Source organism: Protopterus annectens, chromosome 11.part0 (genome assembly GCF_019279795.1).
Source record: "Protopterus annectens isolate FY-2018-M chromosome 11.part0, PAN1.0, whole genome shotgun sequence".
Lineage (NCBI taxonomy): Eukaryota > Metazoa > Chordata > Ceratodontiformes > Protopteridae > Protopterus > Protopterus annectens.
The window spans coordinates 341,034,307-341,054,321 of record NC_056745.1 but is presented as its reverse complement, the minus strand read 5'-3'; the positions used below and the strand labels follow the sequence as shown (position 1 = coordinate 341,054,321).

The 20,015-nt window shown below is 35.2% G+C and overlaps 1 protein-coding gene across 1 annotated transcript in view; it reads left to right on the top strand.

The window, feature by feature from the left end:
* Positions 1 to 20,015, top strand: part of STAB2 (stabilin 2) — a 922,612-nt gene that overhangs the window by 334,151 nt on the left and 568,446 nt on the right. The window contains exons 17-18 of the mRNA XM_044087850.1: positions 2,107 to 2,187; positions 15,224 to 15,376. Of these exons, the coding sequence (XP_043943785.1) occupies positions 2,107 to 2,187; positions 15,224 to 15,376 (234 nt within the window). The remainder of the gene's footprint in view (positions 1 to 2,106; positions 2,188 to 15,223; positions 15,377 to 20,015) is intronic.

The following is a 20,015-nucleotide window of genomic DNA, read 5'->3' as shown; positions in this document are numbered from 1 at the left end:
ATGAGACAGGGAATAGTAGGCACACCTCTCAAAACTGTAGCACAAGACAAGACAAACTCAGAGACCAAATTTAATTATGCCTGCTACAAACTTAGAAAACTGCTTGTCTAACAGTTTTTCAGGTTCTGGCTCCTGCACAACAAGACATTTCCCTGTGGTACATTTGGCTGGGGACACATGACTGAAGTGACATTCAGCTGGAGCATGTGTGACAAGAGTAACATGCAGGATGTCATCCATGCTGTAGCACACTTCTGCATGTTGCACTTACATAAGCATGTACTGTATACCAATACATTTTAGTCCCCTTACCCACATACACTTATTTAATGAAGCTGTAGGCATGGCACTGTGTGCTTTTCTTTGCTCAAAGAAAGTCTGCAATGGCCACATGTTTCTGCAGCTGAATGTCATTTCAGTCATATGTCCCTGACCAGATGTTCTTCAGGGACATGTCTCATCGCCTAAGAGCCTGAACCCTTTTGCTGTCCTTTCACACTTTGAATTTGTCAGTAAATATGTTATGCTACAAGGTTAAAAGGTACCCCTAATGTTTTTTGTTCTTCTCCTTCATATGTTATCACATGTTGCAGGCACTGCATTGCATAATTTCTGAGATCCACAATATATATATATTAAAAAAAGTCTACTGATGCAAGGGTTTCTTGTATCGAGGAATCAAGGGTGGGTGGTTGAAATTTCTTTTCCACTATGTACTTTTTTATGAATTTTTGAAATTATTCCCTGATGTCTAGTGGTGATACAAAGGGCTAATGTCCTCTGTCAGAGAGTGCAGAGTTAGATGTCACTTTAGTGCCTTTTAAGGTACATTACTTATTGCTGGTGTCAAGTGGTTCCCTACACCTTTCTTTTTTTCAATATGCACCTTATAGGCCTCCATATTGAGTATTCTTAGTGTCTAGTGCCCCCATCCCTGTTCTGTTTATATTCTACTCAAGTACCCGAAACTGTGATCCCCATACTGTTTTAAATGCCTTTCAGGCAATTCTGTAAGGAGATTTCCTTCATGCTTAGTGGTTCACCCACCCAATGTTGCAGAATCTAGAGGTGTGTGGCAGTATGACAGCCACCCCAACTCACCTACACATATGCATACAAAAGTAGACACCCACCCATACACACACACACACACACACACACACACACACACACACACACACACACACACACACACACACACACACACACACACACACACTTACACACACAGACTCATACATACACTCCACATGCAGCCCCTCTCATATACTCAAGCACATATCTCCTAACCTTCCATTAGTATTAAACACCCCAGCACTTAGCTCTACTGCAAATTTTCGTATTTTAGTGTACACTACAGCAAAGAGCAGCCATGCTAATCTACATGGCCAAGTGATTCTATGAATTACCTGGCAGACACATGCCTTTCTGGAGGTAGAAATTAACATATGCCTCTCCCCAAACTACCTCGTTTGCATCTCTCATGGTCATTGAGACAGCCCACAGTGCAAAGGCACTGTGGTAGGACTGTCTATGAATTCAAAAAGGTTACCTCAATTTGCACACATCATGTGCATCTCACGGCAAGCTTTATAAATTTGGCCCATTGTCGTCGATATTTTGAAATTTAATCCTTTGTACAGTGGTAACTATTTCCTTAACAATTTCACAGAGACTATATCAGCATTCCAAAATCAAAACATTTCTTACGTAATGTTTTTATTCTTCATGCTTATATAAGTGAACATGTAAAAATGTGCTGCAGCATGGAGGACATCCTGCATGCTACTGTAGTCACACTTATGCTTTGAGTATGGCCTGCTGATATAATCTAATATATTCTTTATTATAGCAACATGTTTGATAAATTAGTCATTTCATTATTTTGTAAGATATATGAAAAAGGTGAGAGATAATGAACCTTTTACTTGCTTGTGTGCTACATTTTATATATTTGTAATACTAGAACAATATTTATGTCAGTACCTACCTGCAAAAAAATGGTATTCATTTTCCATACTTTCTATACTGTAGGCAGCACTAATAAAGCTGCAAAGGCAATATATAATCAATAGTTAAAACTTTTTTACTCTCCATTTCTTCTAGATGGAAGTTGAAAATGTTATGTCATCAAGACAAACTGTCAGCATGGCAAACCAGGTTATAAAATTTAACATAAGTGCTAAGGTAAGGACTTTGCCTCATATTAGGGCTGTTGGAAGATATTGCATTCAACTGGATTTTGTTTTAACTTTTTGTTGAAAAATATTGAACTCAGGCATATAGTAGAACTTAATATGACGCTCTCAGTGCATGAATTCTACATGGGCATATATCTGAAGCACTGTCAAAACCTGTAAGATGAAAAGGAGATGTTTGGGCAACTGCACAAAAAGGCAAGTATTCCATTTATTCTGCATCACAGATGGATAAAATGTATACAACAATCAATACATATAAATGAAATGCACACTTTATGAATACAGCAAATGGAAACACAGGTCCGCGCGCATGCTTGTGTGTGTGTGTGTGTGTGTGTGTGTGTGTGTGCGTGTGTGCGTGTGTGCGTGTGTGCTTGTGTGCGTGTGTGTGTGTGTGTGTGTGTGTGTGTGTGTATAAATTTGTAAAGGGCAAATTCCTGAATTCTCGCTACACAGGATCGCTAAACAGTTTTCCTGCAGTGTGCCATGTTCGACATTTCAGACCATCAATTATATGGTCTTGATCATATGAATTTCAATGATCTGAAACATCAATAAATGAAATCAATAAAGTAGACCCATATATATCTATATATTTATATGTATAGCTATCTATTTATCTATATATATAACTATATATATATATATATATATATATATATATATATATATATATGTATGTATAAGTAAAAGAAAAAATAAGAACTTTAAATGTACAGGATATGAAATTGGATGAAGTAACAGCCACAGAGATTGAAACAAAGTTAAGAAAAGCCTCTAACTGGAAAACCCCAGGCCCAGATGCAGTACCAAACTTTTGGTTAAAAGTATTAATATCTTTGCACAAAAATTTAGCCATGAGTAAGAATTATTTATATGTACACCACAAACAGACACCAACCTGACTAACAACAGGAAAAATAATGCTCCTACTTAAGAGTGAACCTGCAAGCTACCCTAAAGATTATAGACCAATGACTTCCCTTCTAACGACGTATCAACTATACACGGGAATTGATGTTGACAGAGTTTATAGTCCTTTTGAAGAAAACCTCAGTTATGGCAGTAGAACAAAAGGGCAAAAGGAAAGTCATATGCAACAAAGGATCATTTGTTGTTAAATAAAGTCATAGTGGAGAACTGTAAACAGAGGAAGAATCTAAGTATGGCATGGATTGACTACAAAAAAGCATTTGATAGTATCCCACATTCATGGATAAAAGAGTTCTTAAAATGTATATGATATACCTGCATTGATCGACTACATTACAGTGACCATGAAACAGTGGTAGACCACTTTGCAATTAAGCCATGATAAAGGACAAATTATTATCCCAGGGATAAAAATTCAAAGGGAGATATTCCAAGGTGACTGTCTGTCACCATTGCTATTCTGCCTTGCCCTTAACCCATTAAGCGGTTTACTTAGCTTAGACCATGACTATAATTTGGCTCCTAGAAAACAACAAAACATAAAGACTTCTCATCTTCTCTTTGTCCATGATTTAAAACTGTATAGCTCATCAGATGAGGAACTGCAAGCACAACTGCAGGTTGTCAAAACTTTTTCAGATGATATAAGAATGTCATTTGGTCTTGATAAATTGTGCAAAAGCAACATTTAAAACAGGAAAACTGCAGCACCAGGGAAACATCAATTTGGGAAAATAATGTGAAATAAAAGAACTTGAGAGAGGGATTGTACAACTATTTGGGAATTGATGAAGGATCAACAATAAAACATGAACAAATATGAATTAAACTTACTAAGGAATACTTTAAAAGACTTAAATGAATCCTGAAAAAAACATTGACATCTAGGAACAAAAACCAAGCCATAAAACAATTTGCTCTTCCTGTCCTAACTTATAGTTTTGGAGTGATTGACTGGCCCCAAAATGTGTTGGATAGATGATATAGGAAAACAAGAAGGATGCTTAATGCTCACCAAATGATTTATAAAAATCAGTGTATACCAAGATTATTTATTCCCAATTCCAAAGGAGGGATGGGCCTCCTTGAAATTGATTACATGTATAGATCTGCAATCATGGGACTCCACACATATCTGCTGACCTCACAAGACCCAAACATAGTGAAAGTTTTGAAACATGAGGAGAATAAATCTAGGATGACTTCTCTGCTTAATCTAGCAGAAGCATATCAACATCAAGCAGGAATGGAAATCAAACCAGAAGTAGATAAAAATCAGGCAGCAACTGAATGTGCCAAAAACAAAAGAAAGAATATAAGGTAAAGACCAGATGAGAAGGCAAGAAATGTGGAAAATAAATAAACATAGTTACAGTATAGAAAATTTCTGGAAGCACCTCATGTTGATCAGGAACGAACGCAGGACTGGTTAAGGAGAGGCATATTCAAACCAAGATATGAAAGGTTAATATTGGTGGCCCAAGATAGTGGGGTACGTACACGCTGGTTTACAAAGTCCAATGAACATGTGGGAGAAACAGACAAATGTAGGTTTTGTAAAACTAAATTGGAAACAGTCACACACCTCATTGCTGATTGTGATATACTAATGGAAGAAGGACTGTATACTGAAAGGCAAAGTAATGTGGCAAGACTGGTGCACTGGAGATTGTGCAATCATTATGGTACTGAAGTTGCTGAAAAACACTGGAAACATGAGTATCAAAGCATCATAAAAAATGCTGAAGTTTATATCACGTGGGATCACCCATTACCAACAGTTCAAAAGATAGATGCTAGAAAACCAGATATAGCAGTCCAAGAAAAGAAGACAGAAGTAGCATTGATCATTGAAATTGCTACACCCAGTGACTACAGTGTCTTACATACAGAGAGACACAAAGTCATAAAATATCAGGATTTGCAGGCAGAAATGAGAACAATGTGGAAGAAAGATACCCAGACAGTTCCAATAGTAGTAGGAGCAATGGGTCTTATAAAAAAGAATCTACAATCATATTTAGATATGTTACCAATCCATGTAACCCCCATACAAATTGCAGAAGGAGTCATTACTGGGCACATTGCGGGTGCTGCAAAGAGCACTTTTGGCTGACATCAAAGATTGAAACAATACTAATTTCATGAACTTTAATCATACTTTGACTTAAGAATGGGGTCCATTCCCGTCATGGTATTAGAAACCCAAAGATTTGGAAAAATTAAAAAAAAATAGATATACATATGGAACCTGACAAAAATAGTTCAAAAGGCCATAGACCCAACTACAAAAAATAAAACCAAACACTTTAATGAAAACAAATAATTAGCGCTTTTGTTTAGATATTTCAGAACGTTATCAGAAAACTAATTACAACCTAACCAACATTTAAATAGTAAGCCCAAGAGTCATATGACCAGTACAAAGTCATGTGACACTGCACCATAATAAAAAAGAAACAAGATTATAGTACCGAACCACTTAAACAACATAAAAAAAAACAAAACAAAAGTATTGGAACGAAAGTGCTAATTATTTGTTTTCATTAAAATGTTAGGTTTTACCTTCTGAAGTCGAATCCATGGCCTTTTGAACTATTTTTGTCTAGTTTCAGGTCTGTTTTTGTTTTCCGGTAGGTATATTTATATCATTCCTTCAATTTTAGTTAAAACAATTTGTCCAGTGTTTTGAATCAGGATTCAAACAAGCTAAAAAAAAAACTGTCAGCTAAAGAAGTTACATACTCCTTTGTACAATTAACCCTATATATACAATTTTTTTCTTATTTTTCTTTTAAAGATGTCAACTTGTATAAATATGAAGCATCAGTAAATCTAGATGTAGAGGCTACAGAGAGTATATAAATATTAATTTCTTCAATGAAGGGAATGTATAAACAATGATAAATGTTTGAAATGAATATTTAAATAATTGGATTTTGTTGAATTTAAAGTATAGCTATTAATATAACTATACAAAACATATAATACTTTGATATCGATGTAATACAAAAGAAGGAAACTTTTAAATTGCATTCGTTACACACGTACCTATCGATCGATATATATATACACACACACACACACACACACACACACACACACACACACACACACACACACACACATATTTCAAGCATAAGCAGTAATGTATCCTGATATGCCAAAACAGTGGTTCCCATGATTTGTCCAGTGTGAACTTAAAAATGTCTAAAGTAGTGCTTGCTTTAATGTAATTTGGTAGTCTATTGCATGTATCAGCTACTCAACTCTCAGAGAACCAGTTAGTGCACTTCTCATTCTTCCAGAATCTTCTACATAGGTTCTCTGGTGATTCTCTATTATTTTTGATAACCCCAAGCATTCCCTGAGGTAGTTGTCTCTAACTACTTTATATACCTGAATCAGGTCTCCCATTAAATATTTGTATGAAACACTGTACCAAGTTCATATATTTTAGTTTTTAATATTAACTAAAATGTTCACATCTACGGATACCCTTGGTGTATTTCCATTGTATTCGTTCTAGTTTACTCATGCTTGTTTTCTTATAAGGTTTCCATATTATTATTCCTTACTCAGGTTTAAGTCTTCTATAGCTAACAAACAATGACTTCATCATTTCTAATCTCATAGACTTTATACATTTTTATACAACCTATAGTTCTATACCTATTGTTAACCAATTGGTTATTATGATTAGAAAATGTCAATGCTGGATTTACCCATATATGCAGGTCCTTAAAATTTCAGTTATTGTGCATTGTATTAAGTATTCATCTTTCAGTTTATGTCTCCCAAATGCCATGTGCTTAGTTTTTGATGCATTTATCAACATATTATTCTCCTGTACCAAAGGTCAATTTAGTCAGGTTCTATTGCAGACATGACCTATTTGTAACACACATAATCAGTTTATCCATTTTCAAGTCATCTACATTCAGACTGCAGAATACCTCAGATGAAAAAGTTAGATCTGAAAATTACAATGTAAATAAGTATGGGCCTAGGATAGAGCCCTGTGGGACACCCTGACTGTAACATCAAATTTAACCTGTCCAGTTGCTGTATGATACCTTGCCATGTCCTATTTGAAAGCCATGCAGCTATCCATCTTATCAAGAGTATATCAGTACCTAGTTGTTCTAATTTATCAGTGTTTGCGTATGACCCTATCAAGTGCTTAAGTTAAATATATATAAATTACATAACAGCACAATTCTTCATTCATAGCTGCTATTATATTGCTATTGAACATCATGTTACAAATGGTTATATATCTGTTTTCAATATATGCATGCTGATATATATTTTCAAGTCCCAGCCTTTCCATTTCTGACAATAATTTATCCAGTATAACATTTCCATTATTTTTCCACAACACGGATGTAAACTTATGGGTATGTATGACTGTGGGTTTGTCCTACTTCCCTTTCCCTTTAAGACAGGCTTCACAAGTGCATGTCTCCAATCATGAGGAATCTCTCCATATTTATATGACCTAGTAAATAACAGATATAATGGTAGTGTAAGTTCATGCCGAAAAATTTCGAGATCATTATTATTAATTCTGCCTCTTCCATGTCCTTTGTTTGGATCAAGCTTGTGTAGTTCTTTTTTAGTATATAATCTAATTTCATTTCAGTATCTACCTGGATGTCACTAGGATAATGTATCGCCCTCTTTGTGGATCCAAATTGTTTTGCATAATATTTTGTAAATAAATTTATACTGTTGTGTCTGAGAATAAGTTTTAGAATCTACGCACAGTTTATCAATTTGTACATCTTTACTCTTTCCACATTTTATGTATATATAAAATGGTGTCCTATTATACTCAATATGTTTCTATACATTGCTTCAATTTTTACTTGATATTCTCTCACACTATGTTTAATTTGTCTGTTCAGCTTATTTCATTTTTCAAAGTTGTATCTCAACCTCATTTCCTTTTCTTATATTTTTTCATATCTCACCTTAATGAAGTATCTTGTTCAAGTGGAAATATATCCTCCTAAATTTTTATGCCTAGATCCTGATGTTAAACATTTTTTTAATTGTTTGCTTCCAAACAATTTCTCTTTCCAAACTTTCCACATTCCTTCTGCAGTGTTTCAATTGAAGGCATCACTCCAATAAGTTTTATATAATGTCTGTTTTGGTTCCATATAATCTGCTATTAATCTTCTATTTATTGGTTAGATATCAGTTTGGCAGAATTATCAAGCAAACATTTTAACCTTTATAACCCCATGCTCACTCCACATCAATGGTGGTAAAACTTGACAATGAAGTAACAGTAATTTCTTTAGGAACACGATGTCTAGTATGTTCCATTCCCTGGTAGGCTTTTTTACAGTCTGACGCAAATGTTGTTCCTGAACATATGTTGTAAATAATTTCCTTACTATTGCTGTTGAATCAATATTATTCCAGTGAGTTTCTGGTAAATCTAAGTCCCCGGCCACTGTTATTCTTCCTTTCTGTGTTTCATGAAAGAAATTTATGAATTCTACTAGATCATCATTCCTTGACTTTGGTAGTCTATACACTCCAACTATTGTTATATGTACCAGCGTTGTCTTTATTTTCACAGTTATACAATCTACAGTATTGGTGCTATCATTGAGCATGTAATAATCATAGGTCTCATAACAATCTACACTTTCACATGATTTTTTTTGTTAAAATATCTGTTACAGTAAAAACATTTATACACTGACAGAATGTTCCAATCATTATTCTTTAACTATGTTTCACAAACAATAACAACATCAAGCTTATGAGAACGTAGCAAATTTTCCAGTAAGAAAAAACTTCATTATTAATACTCCTAGCATTAATAACCATCAGCAATCCATCAGATGTTATTATCTGTGAACTGTTGCATTTTTGATCCTTCAAAAATCCTACCTTGTTTAACTGGAATTTAATACAATGCAATGTAAGCAAATGGAGCTTTTCTCCCCGGGCCTTTGCTGAAAATCACCCAGTTGCACTTTTCCAGTAAACTAAGACAAATAAATAAATAAATACCTTGTGTTTGTCAAATGTTGCAAAATATATGCTGCAAAAAGTCTCTTCCCTGATCTTAACAAGTACATGGCATCCTGTCCAAACACGTGTGCCCCAAATTAGGTTCAAATGCTCTACACATTTCCATTTTTTTAAATGAGACATTTTTTTTTTCATGTAGGGATTTACCCCAAAAATATTTTCATTCACAGTGACATGAATCTTCTTTCTGTATGGGATTTGTGAAAAATATGTCCTAACACCTATAAAAGCTATGCCATCTAAGAGAGCATAAGTTCCCTACTAACAGTCAGACAGTCCTTGTAGATGAGGTCATTTGTAACAACATATAAAAAACAGATGCATACTTCCTTACATTAAGACATTCTAAGGCCTTTCTCACATCCTCTGCTTTTGCTCTTGGTAAGTATAACACTATTTGATATTCATTATCTTCCCTGCAAATGTAAGCATCAGTTCCTTTAATAATTGAATCTCCAGTTACAAGAATATATTTTCTGACCAGATCTGAAAATCTTCAACTTCCACTTTAGTAAAATCTGCTTTATCAATTGTTAGAAAGGAATGATCTTCATCATCATTAGTGTTATTAATCCTGCTGTTTTCATTGTGTATTACATGTGTAAGCATACAGTTCTCATTCAGATGGCTTTGTAGAGCCACAGTTTGAGCCGCATTGTCAACTTGTCTTTCTCCTCATTTCTTACAGTAATGTTCTGCAATCCTTCCATGTTCCTTTTCACCTGCACCTTGCCTCATTTTTTCTACCTCCACTTTTGAAAAATTAAAACCTTTTCTGTAGAAAGTAAGTTTCCTGGTAGAAAAAAATGTTATCATTCCCTGTAATCTGTGTGTTACATAAGAAAGCAGTGCCCTTTTTAGTATATATTACTTATGATTTATAGACATTAATCAAGCTTTTATTCTTTATTGTTATTTCTTGTGAACTTTTTCCTTCCTTTTTTATTTTCTTCTATATGCTCTGAATCCTCAGACTGTTGAATACTTGTATCCAAAATTCGAAAGTTGTCAGTGGTATTATCTTGCTCAATAGGGAGTGAGTGATCTTTACTGACAATGAACACTTTTCCTAAATGTGTTCACTTTGCTCTTTGCCTAACAGTATTTATCTCATCAGTCAAGTCATTAATATATGCAACAACAATATTCCAAGTTGCAGAAATTGCACAAATGCAATCATCGTCAGTAAGTCCAGATGTACTACTTATAATCTCAAACAAATCATACAACTTTTGACGCAAGAAACACAAATCACCATTGTTAAGTGTTACCTTTAAATGTGCATAGCATTTAATACAATGTATAAGATTCTTGTGCTTTAACAAATTAAGGCCATACTCATGTAAGGAATCTATTTTCAGCTGCAAATGAATAAATAATTATAAATGAGAAGGATAATCAAAATCAGTTAGTACAGAATTCACAAAGATTTTAAGTCAACTTCTATGAAAAAATTCACACAAACTATATACAACTAAATATCAAATTAAGTAGAATAAAATCATTGTTCTGACTCTACCGGGTGTAAAGATCGCACAAAACCTGCAATTCTTTTGCCTGGCATGCAAATCCATGCAGCAGCCTCTGCTCATTACCTGTCACACTCACTCCTCCTTTAACATCAATACATATCAGCACTCTGATAAATCATCTTGTCTGCAACATATCCCCTTCTTCCTACAACTAGTGAAAAACAGTGGTAAAAAGAAAATATAAATCAAAATGAATCTTCTCTTACCAGACAACCACACAATTGATCACAAACCAACACAGTATTGTTTAAATAAGCTCTAGATATATTTTTATAGATTAACTTCCATTTAACATCATAATGGATTTATATCATGTAAGATATTGTTGTAAATACTGAAACTACTTCCTGGTACCCAGTACTCAGTAAATATTATTACTCTCCCCTCCCAAGGCCTTATGTGATTATTTAAAGCTATTCTAGGGTTGTATGGATGCCACAAATATGTCATCAATTATATATCTCCTTTTAGTTTGTTTTTATTAATCATTAAATAAATTGATTGCATTATGTGCAATATTTTCTGAATTAAAATAACTGTAATTAAGATTAATATATTATCAAATGTAAAATGCATTTTATTCCAACTTTTTGTAAGTGAAATACATTCTTTTTGAATTTGTCATAATTCTCTTGCCAAATGTCATTTGTATCTTTGGCTAAAGGTACCCATACTTACTTACTTAAAATTTTGTTTATCCCATCTAAAATTGAATTAATGAGTTAGAGAATCACTTTTAGGATGGTGTCATAAAGTTCTCTCAGCTTTATGATAAATAAATTTTAATTAGGATTTTCTAAAACAATTTTGAGGAATCATAAAGCAAATTAATTATTGATAATTGTATATTAGAATAATTAAGCATTTGTTGCACTAAATACTTATTGTTCTCTAGTCCGTTTTATATCATTTGCAATAGGTTCTGTTGCCAATAAGGGTATTGAGAAAAGCAACCCGGTTTTGTTCCTTTTAGTAATATTGGTAGATTGCAATAAAAACACACTATCTTAATATAAGATTTTGAATTCATATGTAATTGATTTAAGAAATCTATAATCTATACTAGAAATCTATAGATTTTAAATGTTTTGAATCATCATACATTTACTGAATTAATGTTTTTTTTTCAGGTCTAAACTAATGATAGCTAATTTTTGATTGTTCATGTTAATGCACTCTATTAATGTTATAATTATTTTCATATAATCTTGTGTTTGATGCTTTAATATAACATCAGTTTGATCTTACTCTATTATATAAAAATAATATTTTGATCTATCTGTTACAATTAGTGCAAATGTGATCTTTATCTATTATATAAGGAAGAATATTTTAATCTGTCTGGCATAATAGATGCAAAGATTTTTGGTTTAGGGATGAGAATAGAATTTTACATTTAAAGAGTGATTGGGGACTTTAGGGTTAGTGAGGAGAGAGGTAGTTTTGGTTTAGGGAAATATCAAGGACCTTAGAGTTAGGGACTGGGAGGGAGTTTTTAGGGTTAGGATTAGGGTTCTGGTAGGGCTAGATAGTCTACTGATGTCAGGCATTGAGAGGGATGCAAAGTTAGAGGATATTGAGTTGTACTTCCTGACACAAGTTTGTGGCAATGAAGAAGTGTGTCACTAGCAGATGGCACATGAGCACTTGTAGCAGACCCTATCTAATATTACAAATTATGCTATCATTGTTTTTCAAAAAAAGTAGAATATATTCTGAATATGCCACAATATTCAGATTATTTGATGTGTAAATCTAGAACTTTATGTGTTTTAGATTACTCAGATCAGCTCTTCACCTATTCCATCTCAAAAACCTTACAATAAATATTTATAACTTGTCCAAATCTAAAAAGAATATTTAACACAATTCTCTATTTCTTTAATAATAGATGAGTTTATTTCACCAGCTGATATGTTAATTATTTGCTAACTATATGCAATAAAATGATAATGGCATGTAAATAAGTAATACACTCCCCTTGGCATGTGTGTAACTGCCCCATAGTACCCTCTAGCTTGTTCTTCCTCCATTTTTTATCCTTCTTTTACTTTTTCCATGTGTTTTGCATTTAAACCTCATAAAACATCATAAAGTAAATTATATTATAGATCACTAGGTTATAATATTATATAACATTTAAATGTTATCCCATTGTTTCATAAATAACCATTACTTATACTTCATTGGCTAATTGTTATGATTTTCCATTTCTATTTCCTCATTTTTTCTTAAAGTTCTTGAAAGCTTTTTCCTATTGATGCCATCTTCTCCAGAATTATTTTTTCAAGGTAGTCTTTTTTCATGTACAACAATATATGGTTATTTAGTTTTCAACATATTAGATTTATAGTTCTTGAAAGTCATTTTAAACATTTCTTAGAATATTATCTACTACTGAGCAATAGACCAGTATGTCCAACAATATCCGTCTACTTCCTACTTCTGCTGTTGAACTGTTGAATGATTCACAACATGTGAGTTTGTACATATACATAGATAATAGGGCAGACAGATGGATATGGGTATATGTAAGTGGATATATTAAACCTTAGCTTGACTTACACATAATCAACAACAACTCATCAATCTTAAAACATTGACAAGCCAGTGAGCATTCTGGGAAACACTCAAAAACATAAAATGGAAAAACAATTTCTGAATGGGGGTTTCATCCCCACATCCCCTGCTACATACACATTCCATTTCTGAGAACACACTACACCAAGGAGAGTGCATTTCCCCTACCTGGGAAACTGTTATATCAATCCCACATCATGCTGTCAATCAGAATTCCTGTCAATTAGATGTAACCCATGTCAACAGAATGAAAATATGATAAACACAGCCAAACTCAGGCTTTTTGACTCAGTAACTTAGATATTTTATCAGAAGACTGCTGGAAATGTAATAACTTTTAGAGTAAGTAATTTGATTAGATGACTCTTAGAATATTGTTTATCCATGGATATTTTATTGAAAATGCTTCAAATTTAGCTTGGAGATAATTGCAGGAAAACAAAAACTCTTCTTTAATCCATGTGCTGTGACTCTAGCGTTGGTTATAAAATTATTAAGGGTGCACGGTAACATTTTTGATTACTCATCAGTTTAGGCAAATTTACTTTTATTGACTGTCCTAGATGCAGCCTTCTTAAACTAATGTAAATATTTTTGACATAAAAGCACACACTAGAATACTGAATGGTGTTTTTAAACACATTTATTTAAACATCATTTATGACATAGGCACTGATACATTAATAGAAAAGAAAAGAAAATGAAACACTGCCTGGTGACGACACAGATAGTTCACACTTATAAAAGGATGAGATGGACTATGCATCAAGGGGTAAGAACTAAAGTAGTCCTTTTCAATGTCTTTATATTTGTCCACTACAGAGAGTGTGGAAGGAAAAGTTTGCCTTTTTTGCTAATGACACAGTGTTATGCAACATGACTACAAACTAAGTGAAGAAGTAATAAGAACAAACAGTTGATAAATGGCCTAAGGCATAGCAGCTTTATCTCAGTGCAAAAGACATGACATAATGCTTGTGTGAGGCAGTAATACAGTTCTAAACAGGAATGATTAGCTTCAGCAGATGAGCTTGCCGTAGTCATACTGGATTCTATAAATAAAAGCAAGCAATGTAAGATGGCAAAGGCTTGGCAGTTTAGCACAACAGATTAAGCTTATAAACTGCAATCTGTAGACAAGAGTTTGATCCCCACAGTGTCCATTTGCTGACTGGGTAAGTCTAAGCAAGTTACTTAGTCAAGCAGTATACTTGTTACTAGCTGTTGTACTTGGGGTCTTAACAAATAAATAAACAAACGTAAAAGTATGAAAAATTTTGGCAGAATACAACAATGTACTAAAATACTAGACTGTACCAGAAGAGACATCATCCCCATCAGAAAAGATGTTACCCCTCTACATAGCTGCTAAAACTTCATCTGAAATATATTGTCTAACTCTGGAGAACTCATGTTGATAACCATAGGGACGATGTAGACAAGGGGACAAAATTCAATGAATAATGTATCAGAAGCTATATAAAGACAGACAAGAAAAGTTTAATATCTATAGCTATGAAGGAAGATAGTAGCAAAAGCATGACAAAAACCTTTAAATACCAGATCAGAAATGCAATGCTTAGGCTTAGTAATTTGCATACATGAGTATTACATGCAAATGCGTGCTTTTGCACTTTACTGATAAAGGTAAGTGTCACATTCTTTGCTAAATGATTCCGATCAATTAATCTAGTTTGATTGTTAGCAGGTAGCTTTATAACATATGAGAAGGATTATTACCAGAATATGAACAGACCAAAAAACTTCTAGTCTCTTTAGTAATACATCCTTGATACATCTCTGATTTTTTTTTTAATTTTCATTCTTGAACAGGAATGGCTTTAGAAAGGTGTGGGATTTTGAGATTTGCTTATTTTATATTCATACTGTTTTCTTTTTCTAATTGTATGAAACACACAGGGACAAATCCTAATAAATGATATTGCAGTGGAAGAAACAGATGTTGTTGCCAAGAATGGACGGATATATTCACTATCAGGAGTCCTTATTCCTCCTTCAATTGTACCAATTGTACCAAAGCAATGTAATGAATCATCAGCCAAGATGTGGATGGTATGGCTCTTGTTATATTAAATAGTAAAGAGAACGCAACTGCTCTAAAATATTTCTAATGTGGATTAGACACAATAATATATCCATGGTATTCTGGAAAACATTGTCTGAAGATGTAGAGCATTCGTTTTGAAAGTCTTTACATTTAAAATCAATATTTCTTTATGAGTTTTGGCAGTTTTCTGAAAAGAAGCTGTTAAAAATACATTTGTTTTCTGTATAAGCCAGAAATGTAAAATATGACACATTAAGTATGCATAGGAATGAGAAAAGCAGACCTGCTACAAAATAATTTTTTTCTTTGATATTTTTTTCAAACAACAGCATTTTCAGGAACTGTTTGCATATTCGTTCCTAATCCTCATACTTATTTGTGGTATTACTGCATCTATATAAATTTATATCAATGATCAAATGAGATTCCTCTGTCTGTAATGACTGTCTGTTCCCATATGAACATAGATACTTTCGGCTAACAGACTCTTACTCAGACCACCCATGTTGATTTACAGGTGCCAATACAAACACTGACTCATATTGTCACGTTTTTGTTTGTGTTCCTTACCTATCTAAGGATCAAGTGTTAATATGCTCTCATTTTACAGAACCTCATGGATCCCCACGAGTGGCAGCTGGATCCACAAGTCTTCAGCGTGATAACAAGTAAATGGGGATTCCCAGACAAAGATCTATTTGCCTCCCCTCACAACTACCAACTAAAAAGATTCTGCACAAGGACTTACCACAGACAAGCATGGAAAGTGGACGCCCTATCCTTCAGCTGGAAAGACCTATCAGTATATGCCTTCCCCCTCTGCCTCTTCTCCCCAAGGTACTCCTAAAGGTCAGACAGGAGAAGCCAAAAATTATACTGATTGCCCCAGACTGGCTCCACCAGTACTGGTTTCCAGTCCTAAAGAACTTGTCTCAATGCCCAGCTTGGACCTTACCTCAAATACCTCATCTACTGTCCCAGCAAAACAATCAGATCCTGCACAGCCAACTCACCTGGCAGCATGGCGGATAATGTAGTCATACAAAGCACACCTCTCAGTAAAGCTGTGATGGATGTCATTTTGAAGACCAGAAGGCCTAGTACTAGAAAATATTATGCTGGAAAATGGAAGAGATTCTGTGCTTGGAACCAGGCAAAAGGAACTGATACAGTTGTGCCAAATATTCCTCAGATTTTGCAATACTTAACTGAGATGCTGGACAAAGGCCTATCTTTTTCATCTATTAAAATTCATGCTTCTGCCATTTTGGCTCATTACAATACAGACCCACCAATCTTTTCTCATCCCTTATTAAAACAGTACCTCAGAAGAGCCAAAAATTTAAGGCCACCAAGGAGATCAGTAATGCCTGCATGGGACCTCAACTTTATCTTGGAAAAACTCACCCTGCCTCCTTTTGAGCCAGCTGCTACTGCTGATATAAAGTTTTTATCTTGGAAAACAGCTCTGCTCCTAGCAATAACTTCTGCAAATGAGTTTCAGAGCTACAGGCACTCATGGCTGTGGAACCTTTTATCATTTTTTATCCAGACTGGGTCTCTCTGAGGACAAACCCAACATTTATGTCTAAGGTGGTGTCCAGTGTGACTCTTAACCAAACTATTTATCTGCCAACTTTTTATCCAAATCCACAGAACAAGGGGGAGAGAATTCTGCATTCTTTGGATGTACACAGACAGCTTAGATTTGACTTGGACAGAACCAAAGTTTTCAGAAAGACAGAGCAATTACTAGTGGCATATGCTGCAGGATCACCAGGAAAGGCTATCTCAAAGCAGACTATTTCAAAGTGGATAGGCCACTGCATTCGTTTCTGCTACTTACACCATGGCAAGCCAGTGCCTAAAGGCATTAGGCCACATTCAACCAGAGCTGCAGCCACTTCAGCAGCCTTTCTCAAGGGAGTACCTACCAAGGACATTTTAGTGGCTGCTACTTGGAGTTCAGTGCACACATTTACAAAGCACTATCATCTGCCACTGTACTCGAAATCCAGGGCAGGCTTTGCCACTGCAGTTCTGCAGGGCCTCATAGCCGCTCCTAATGCTGTTTAGCTCCAGCCTCCCATCCATAGCTTTGGGACTCTACCCAAATGCAATGACTGCAACAGTGAAACACGAAGAACATAGTACAGGTGTGTACATTTACCATAAATGTAGATGTTCGAGTGTATTCACTGTTGCAGTCCAGGTTACCCACCCGCCATCCCCCCTTTCTTTTGATGGAACCTATGTGGTGTATTTGCTTGTAGACGAAGGTAAAGTTTATATTGGTGCATGTATTTATATATATATATATATATATATATATATATATATATATATATATATATATGTATATATATATATATATATATGGATCTATCTGAGTTCATCGACATTTTAAAATACCGAAAACGAATTAACCGACACCAAAACAACGAAACTCATTTAACCGACGCCAGAAGATCGACAGTTCACAAACACGACATCGCATACACCCGACACAACATACCAACAAACAAAACACATCCCTATCCAACACTCACACACACAACACAAGCACACCAAAATCCTTACAAACAAACACTAACCCATACATACACAACTAACCACAACCCTGACCCAAACCCTTACCCTAAGGTCCGTCACTATCGCACACTCACCCAACCGCCTAACCCTAACTCACTTATCCCACCCCTACCCCTACAAAACACCAACATTGCACACTTACCTTACTCGCACTCACCTAACCCGCCCTAACCCTAACTCACTTATCCCACCCCTACCCCTACAAAACACCAACATTGCACACTTACCTTACGCACACTCACCTAACCCGCCTAACCCTAACTCACTTATCCCACCCCTACCCCTACTAAACACCAGCATCGCACACTTACCTTACTCGCACCCTTACCCCATCACAGCTTCTCAGCGTCGGTGTCTTCCTCCGTCGGTCTTCTGCCTCGTCGATCTTCTGGCGTCGGTGACGTGACTTTCGACATTCTCGTGTCGGTTAATCCATTGTCGGTATTTTAAAGTGTCGATGAACTCAGATAGACCCATATATATATATATATATATATATATATATATATTTTTTTTTTTTTTTGGCTGCCCTTTTTGGGGGCACCTGACATCTGTAGCAGGAAAGGCTGGGGAAAATGGCATTGGCCGCATCTTTTGTACCCCTGATGACCTGACATCAGGGAAGGGGTGATGGCAGCCGATGCGGGACCCAGGACTTTGGAGTTCTGGCCAACTGGGGACAACCTGCCAGCAGGATTACCCAAATGTAATGACTGCAACAGTGAATACACTCGAACATCTACATTTATGGTAAGTGTACACAACTGTACTTTTAGGCACGAGATAGGAAATACAGTAGCCTGTGATTTGGTTATAGTGGTGATTTTACATTATAGTTAGTGTTATAAAGGGTAAATGAGATTGAGATAACACAAGTCCCGCTGTACAGTTTTAGTAGCAGTTAAAGTTTTTGCATTGTATACAGTCCTTGGTAGTCATAAATATAGTACATTGAGGCATACAAGCGTTGCTTTGTCAGATTTTTTGATATATGTGATTAGGTCATTAAATTGCTAAGTTAAGCCACGAGATGAATATGTCAAAATGTTTTTGACTATATATCATTCCAGTCTATGTTTGTATGATGGTCTCTCTCTTTCTGTTAGTGGCAAGCCAGGACAAACCATGGTGAAGAGGAGAGGTATTATAGAGGGAGTTGTGAGATGAGGTTCCCTGACTGACACTTCTATCAGGGCTATGTGGTATGATGTGAGACCCAAAAGAAGAATCATAATTATGCTTAGCAATATGAGGTGGATTAGCATGGTGTTTTCATTGGAGAGTGGTATCTGAATTTACTGATGGGTTGTCGGCGCATCAGTGAGGTAAGGATAACATGACAAGGGTGGCACATGGCGATGAGAAAACGGTGAGAGGAGAAAGGAGCCACTTTTGAGATTTTAAGTATTTTCTTCTGCTTTTTTGTTAAGAATTACTGCTTTGCCGCCTACTTTTCGGCATTTTCCAGCTTGCTAAAGTTTATATCTGTATTAGAAACAGTATTTAGAACACATCTAGAGCCTGTTTACTGCATTTCCTGTGTTGCACTGAATTTAAAATCGTTTTTTTCTCTTAAAACTGCATTTTACCTGACTTTGGCCTAGCACTCAAGTGTGGGGTCATTTATTGCACTGTTGTGATTATTTTGCTACTTGTGTATCTCTGCTACCTTTAAACTAAAAAAAAAAAAAAAAAAAAAAAATCTTGCTTTTTCCCCACTTTCTGAAATTTAAGAAAGTTCAGTTACAGATTTGCTGTTCTGAACTGTTTGTAAGTTTCTTGGAGGCCAGTGCTTGCTTGGACTAAAGGGAAGTCTCTGTGTTCACCAGTGGCAGTGGTTAACACTGAACAGCCTACCTGTACCTGTAGGAGTGGTTACTTCCTAGAAGCTGTAGTTTTATTGGCCATTTTGGGTCAATTCTAAACTCCTTGATCTCTATCTCTTAAAACCCTGCAACCCTCTTTTAGCGCGGTCTTGCGCACAGAGCAGCATCAGGCAGCGCCGCTTAAACAAGCTTAAACTATTCCCGGCTCCACAAAGTCTACTCTTCA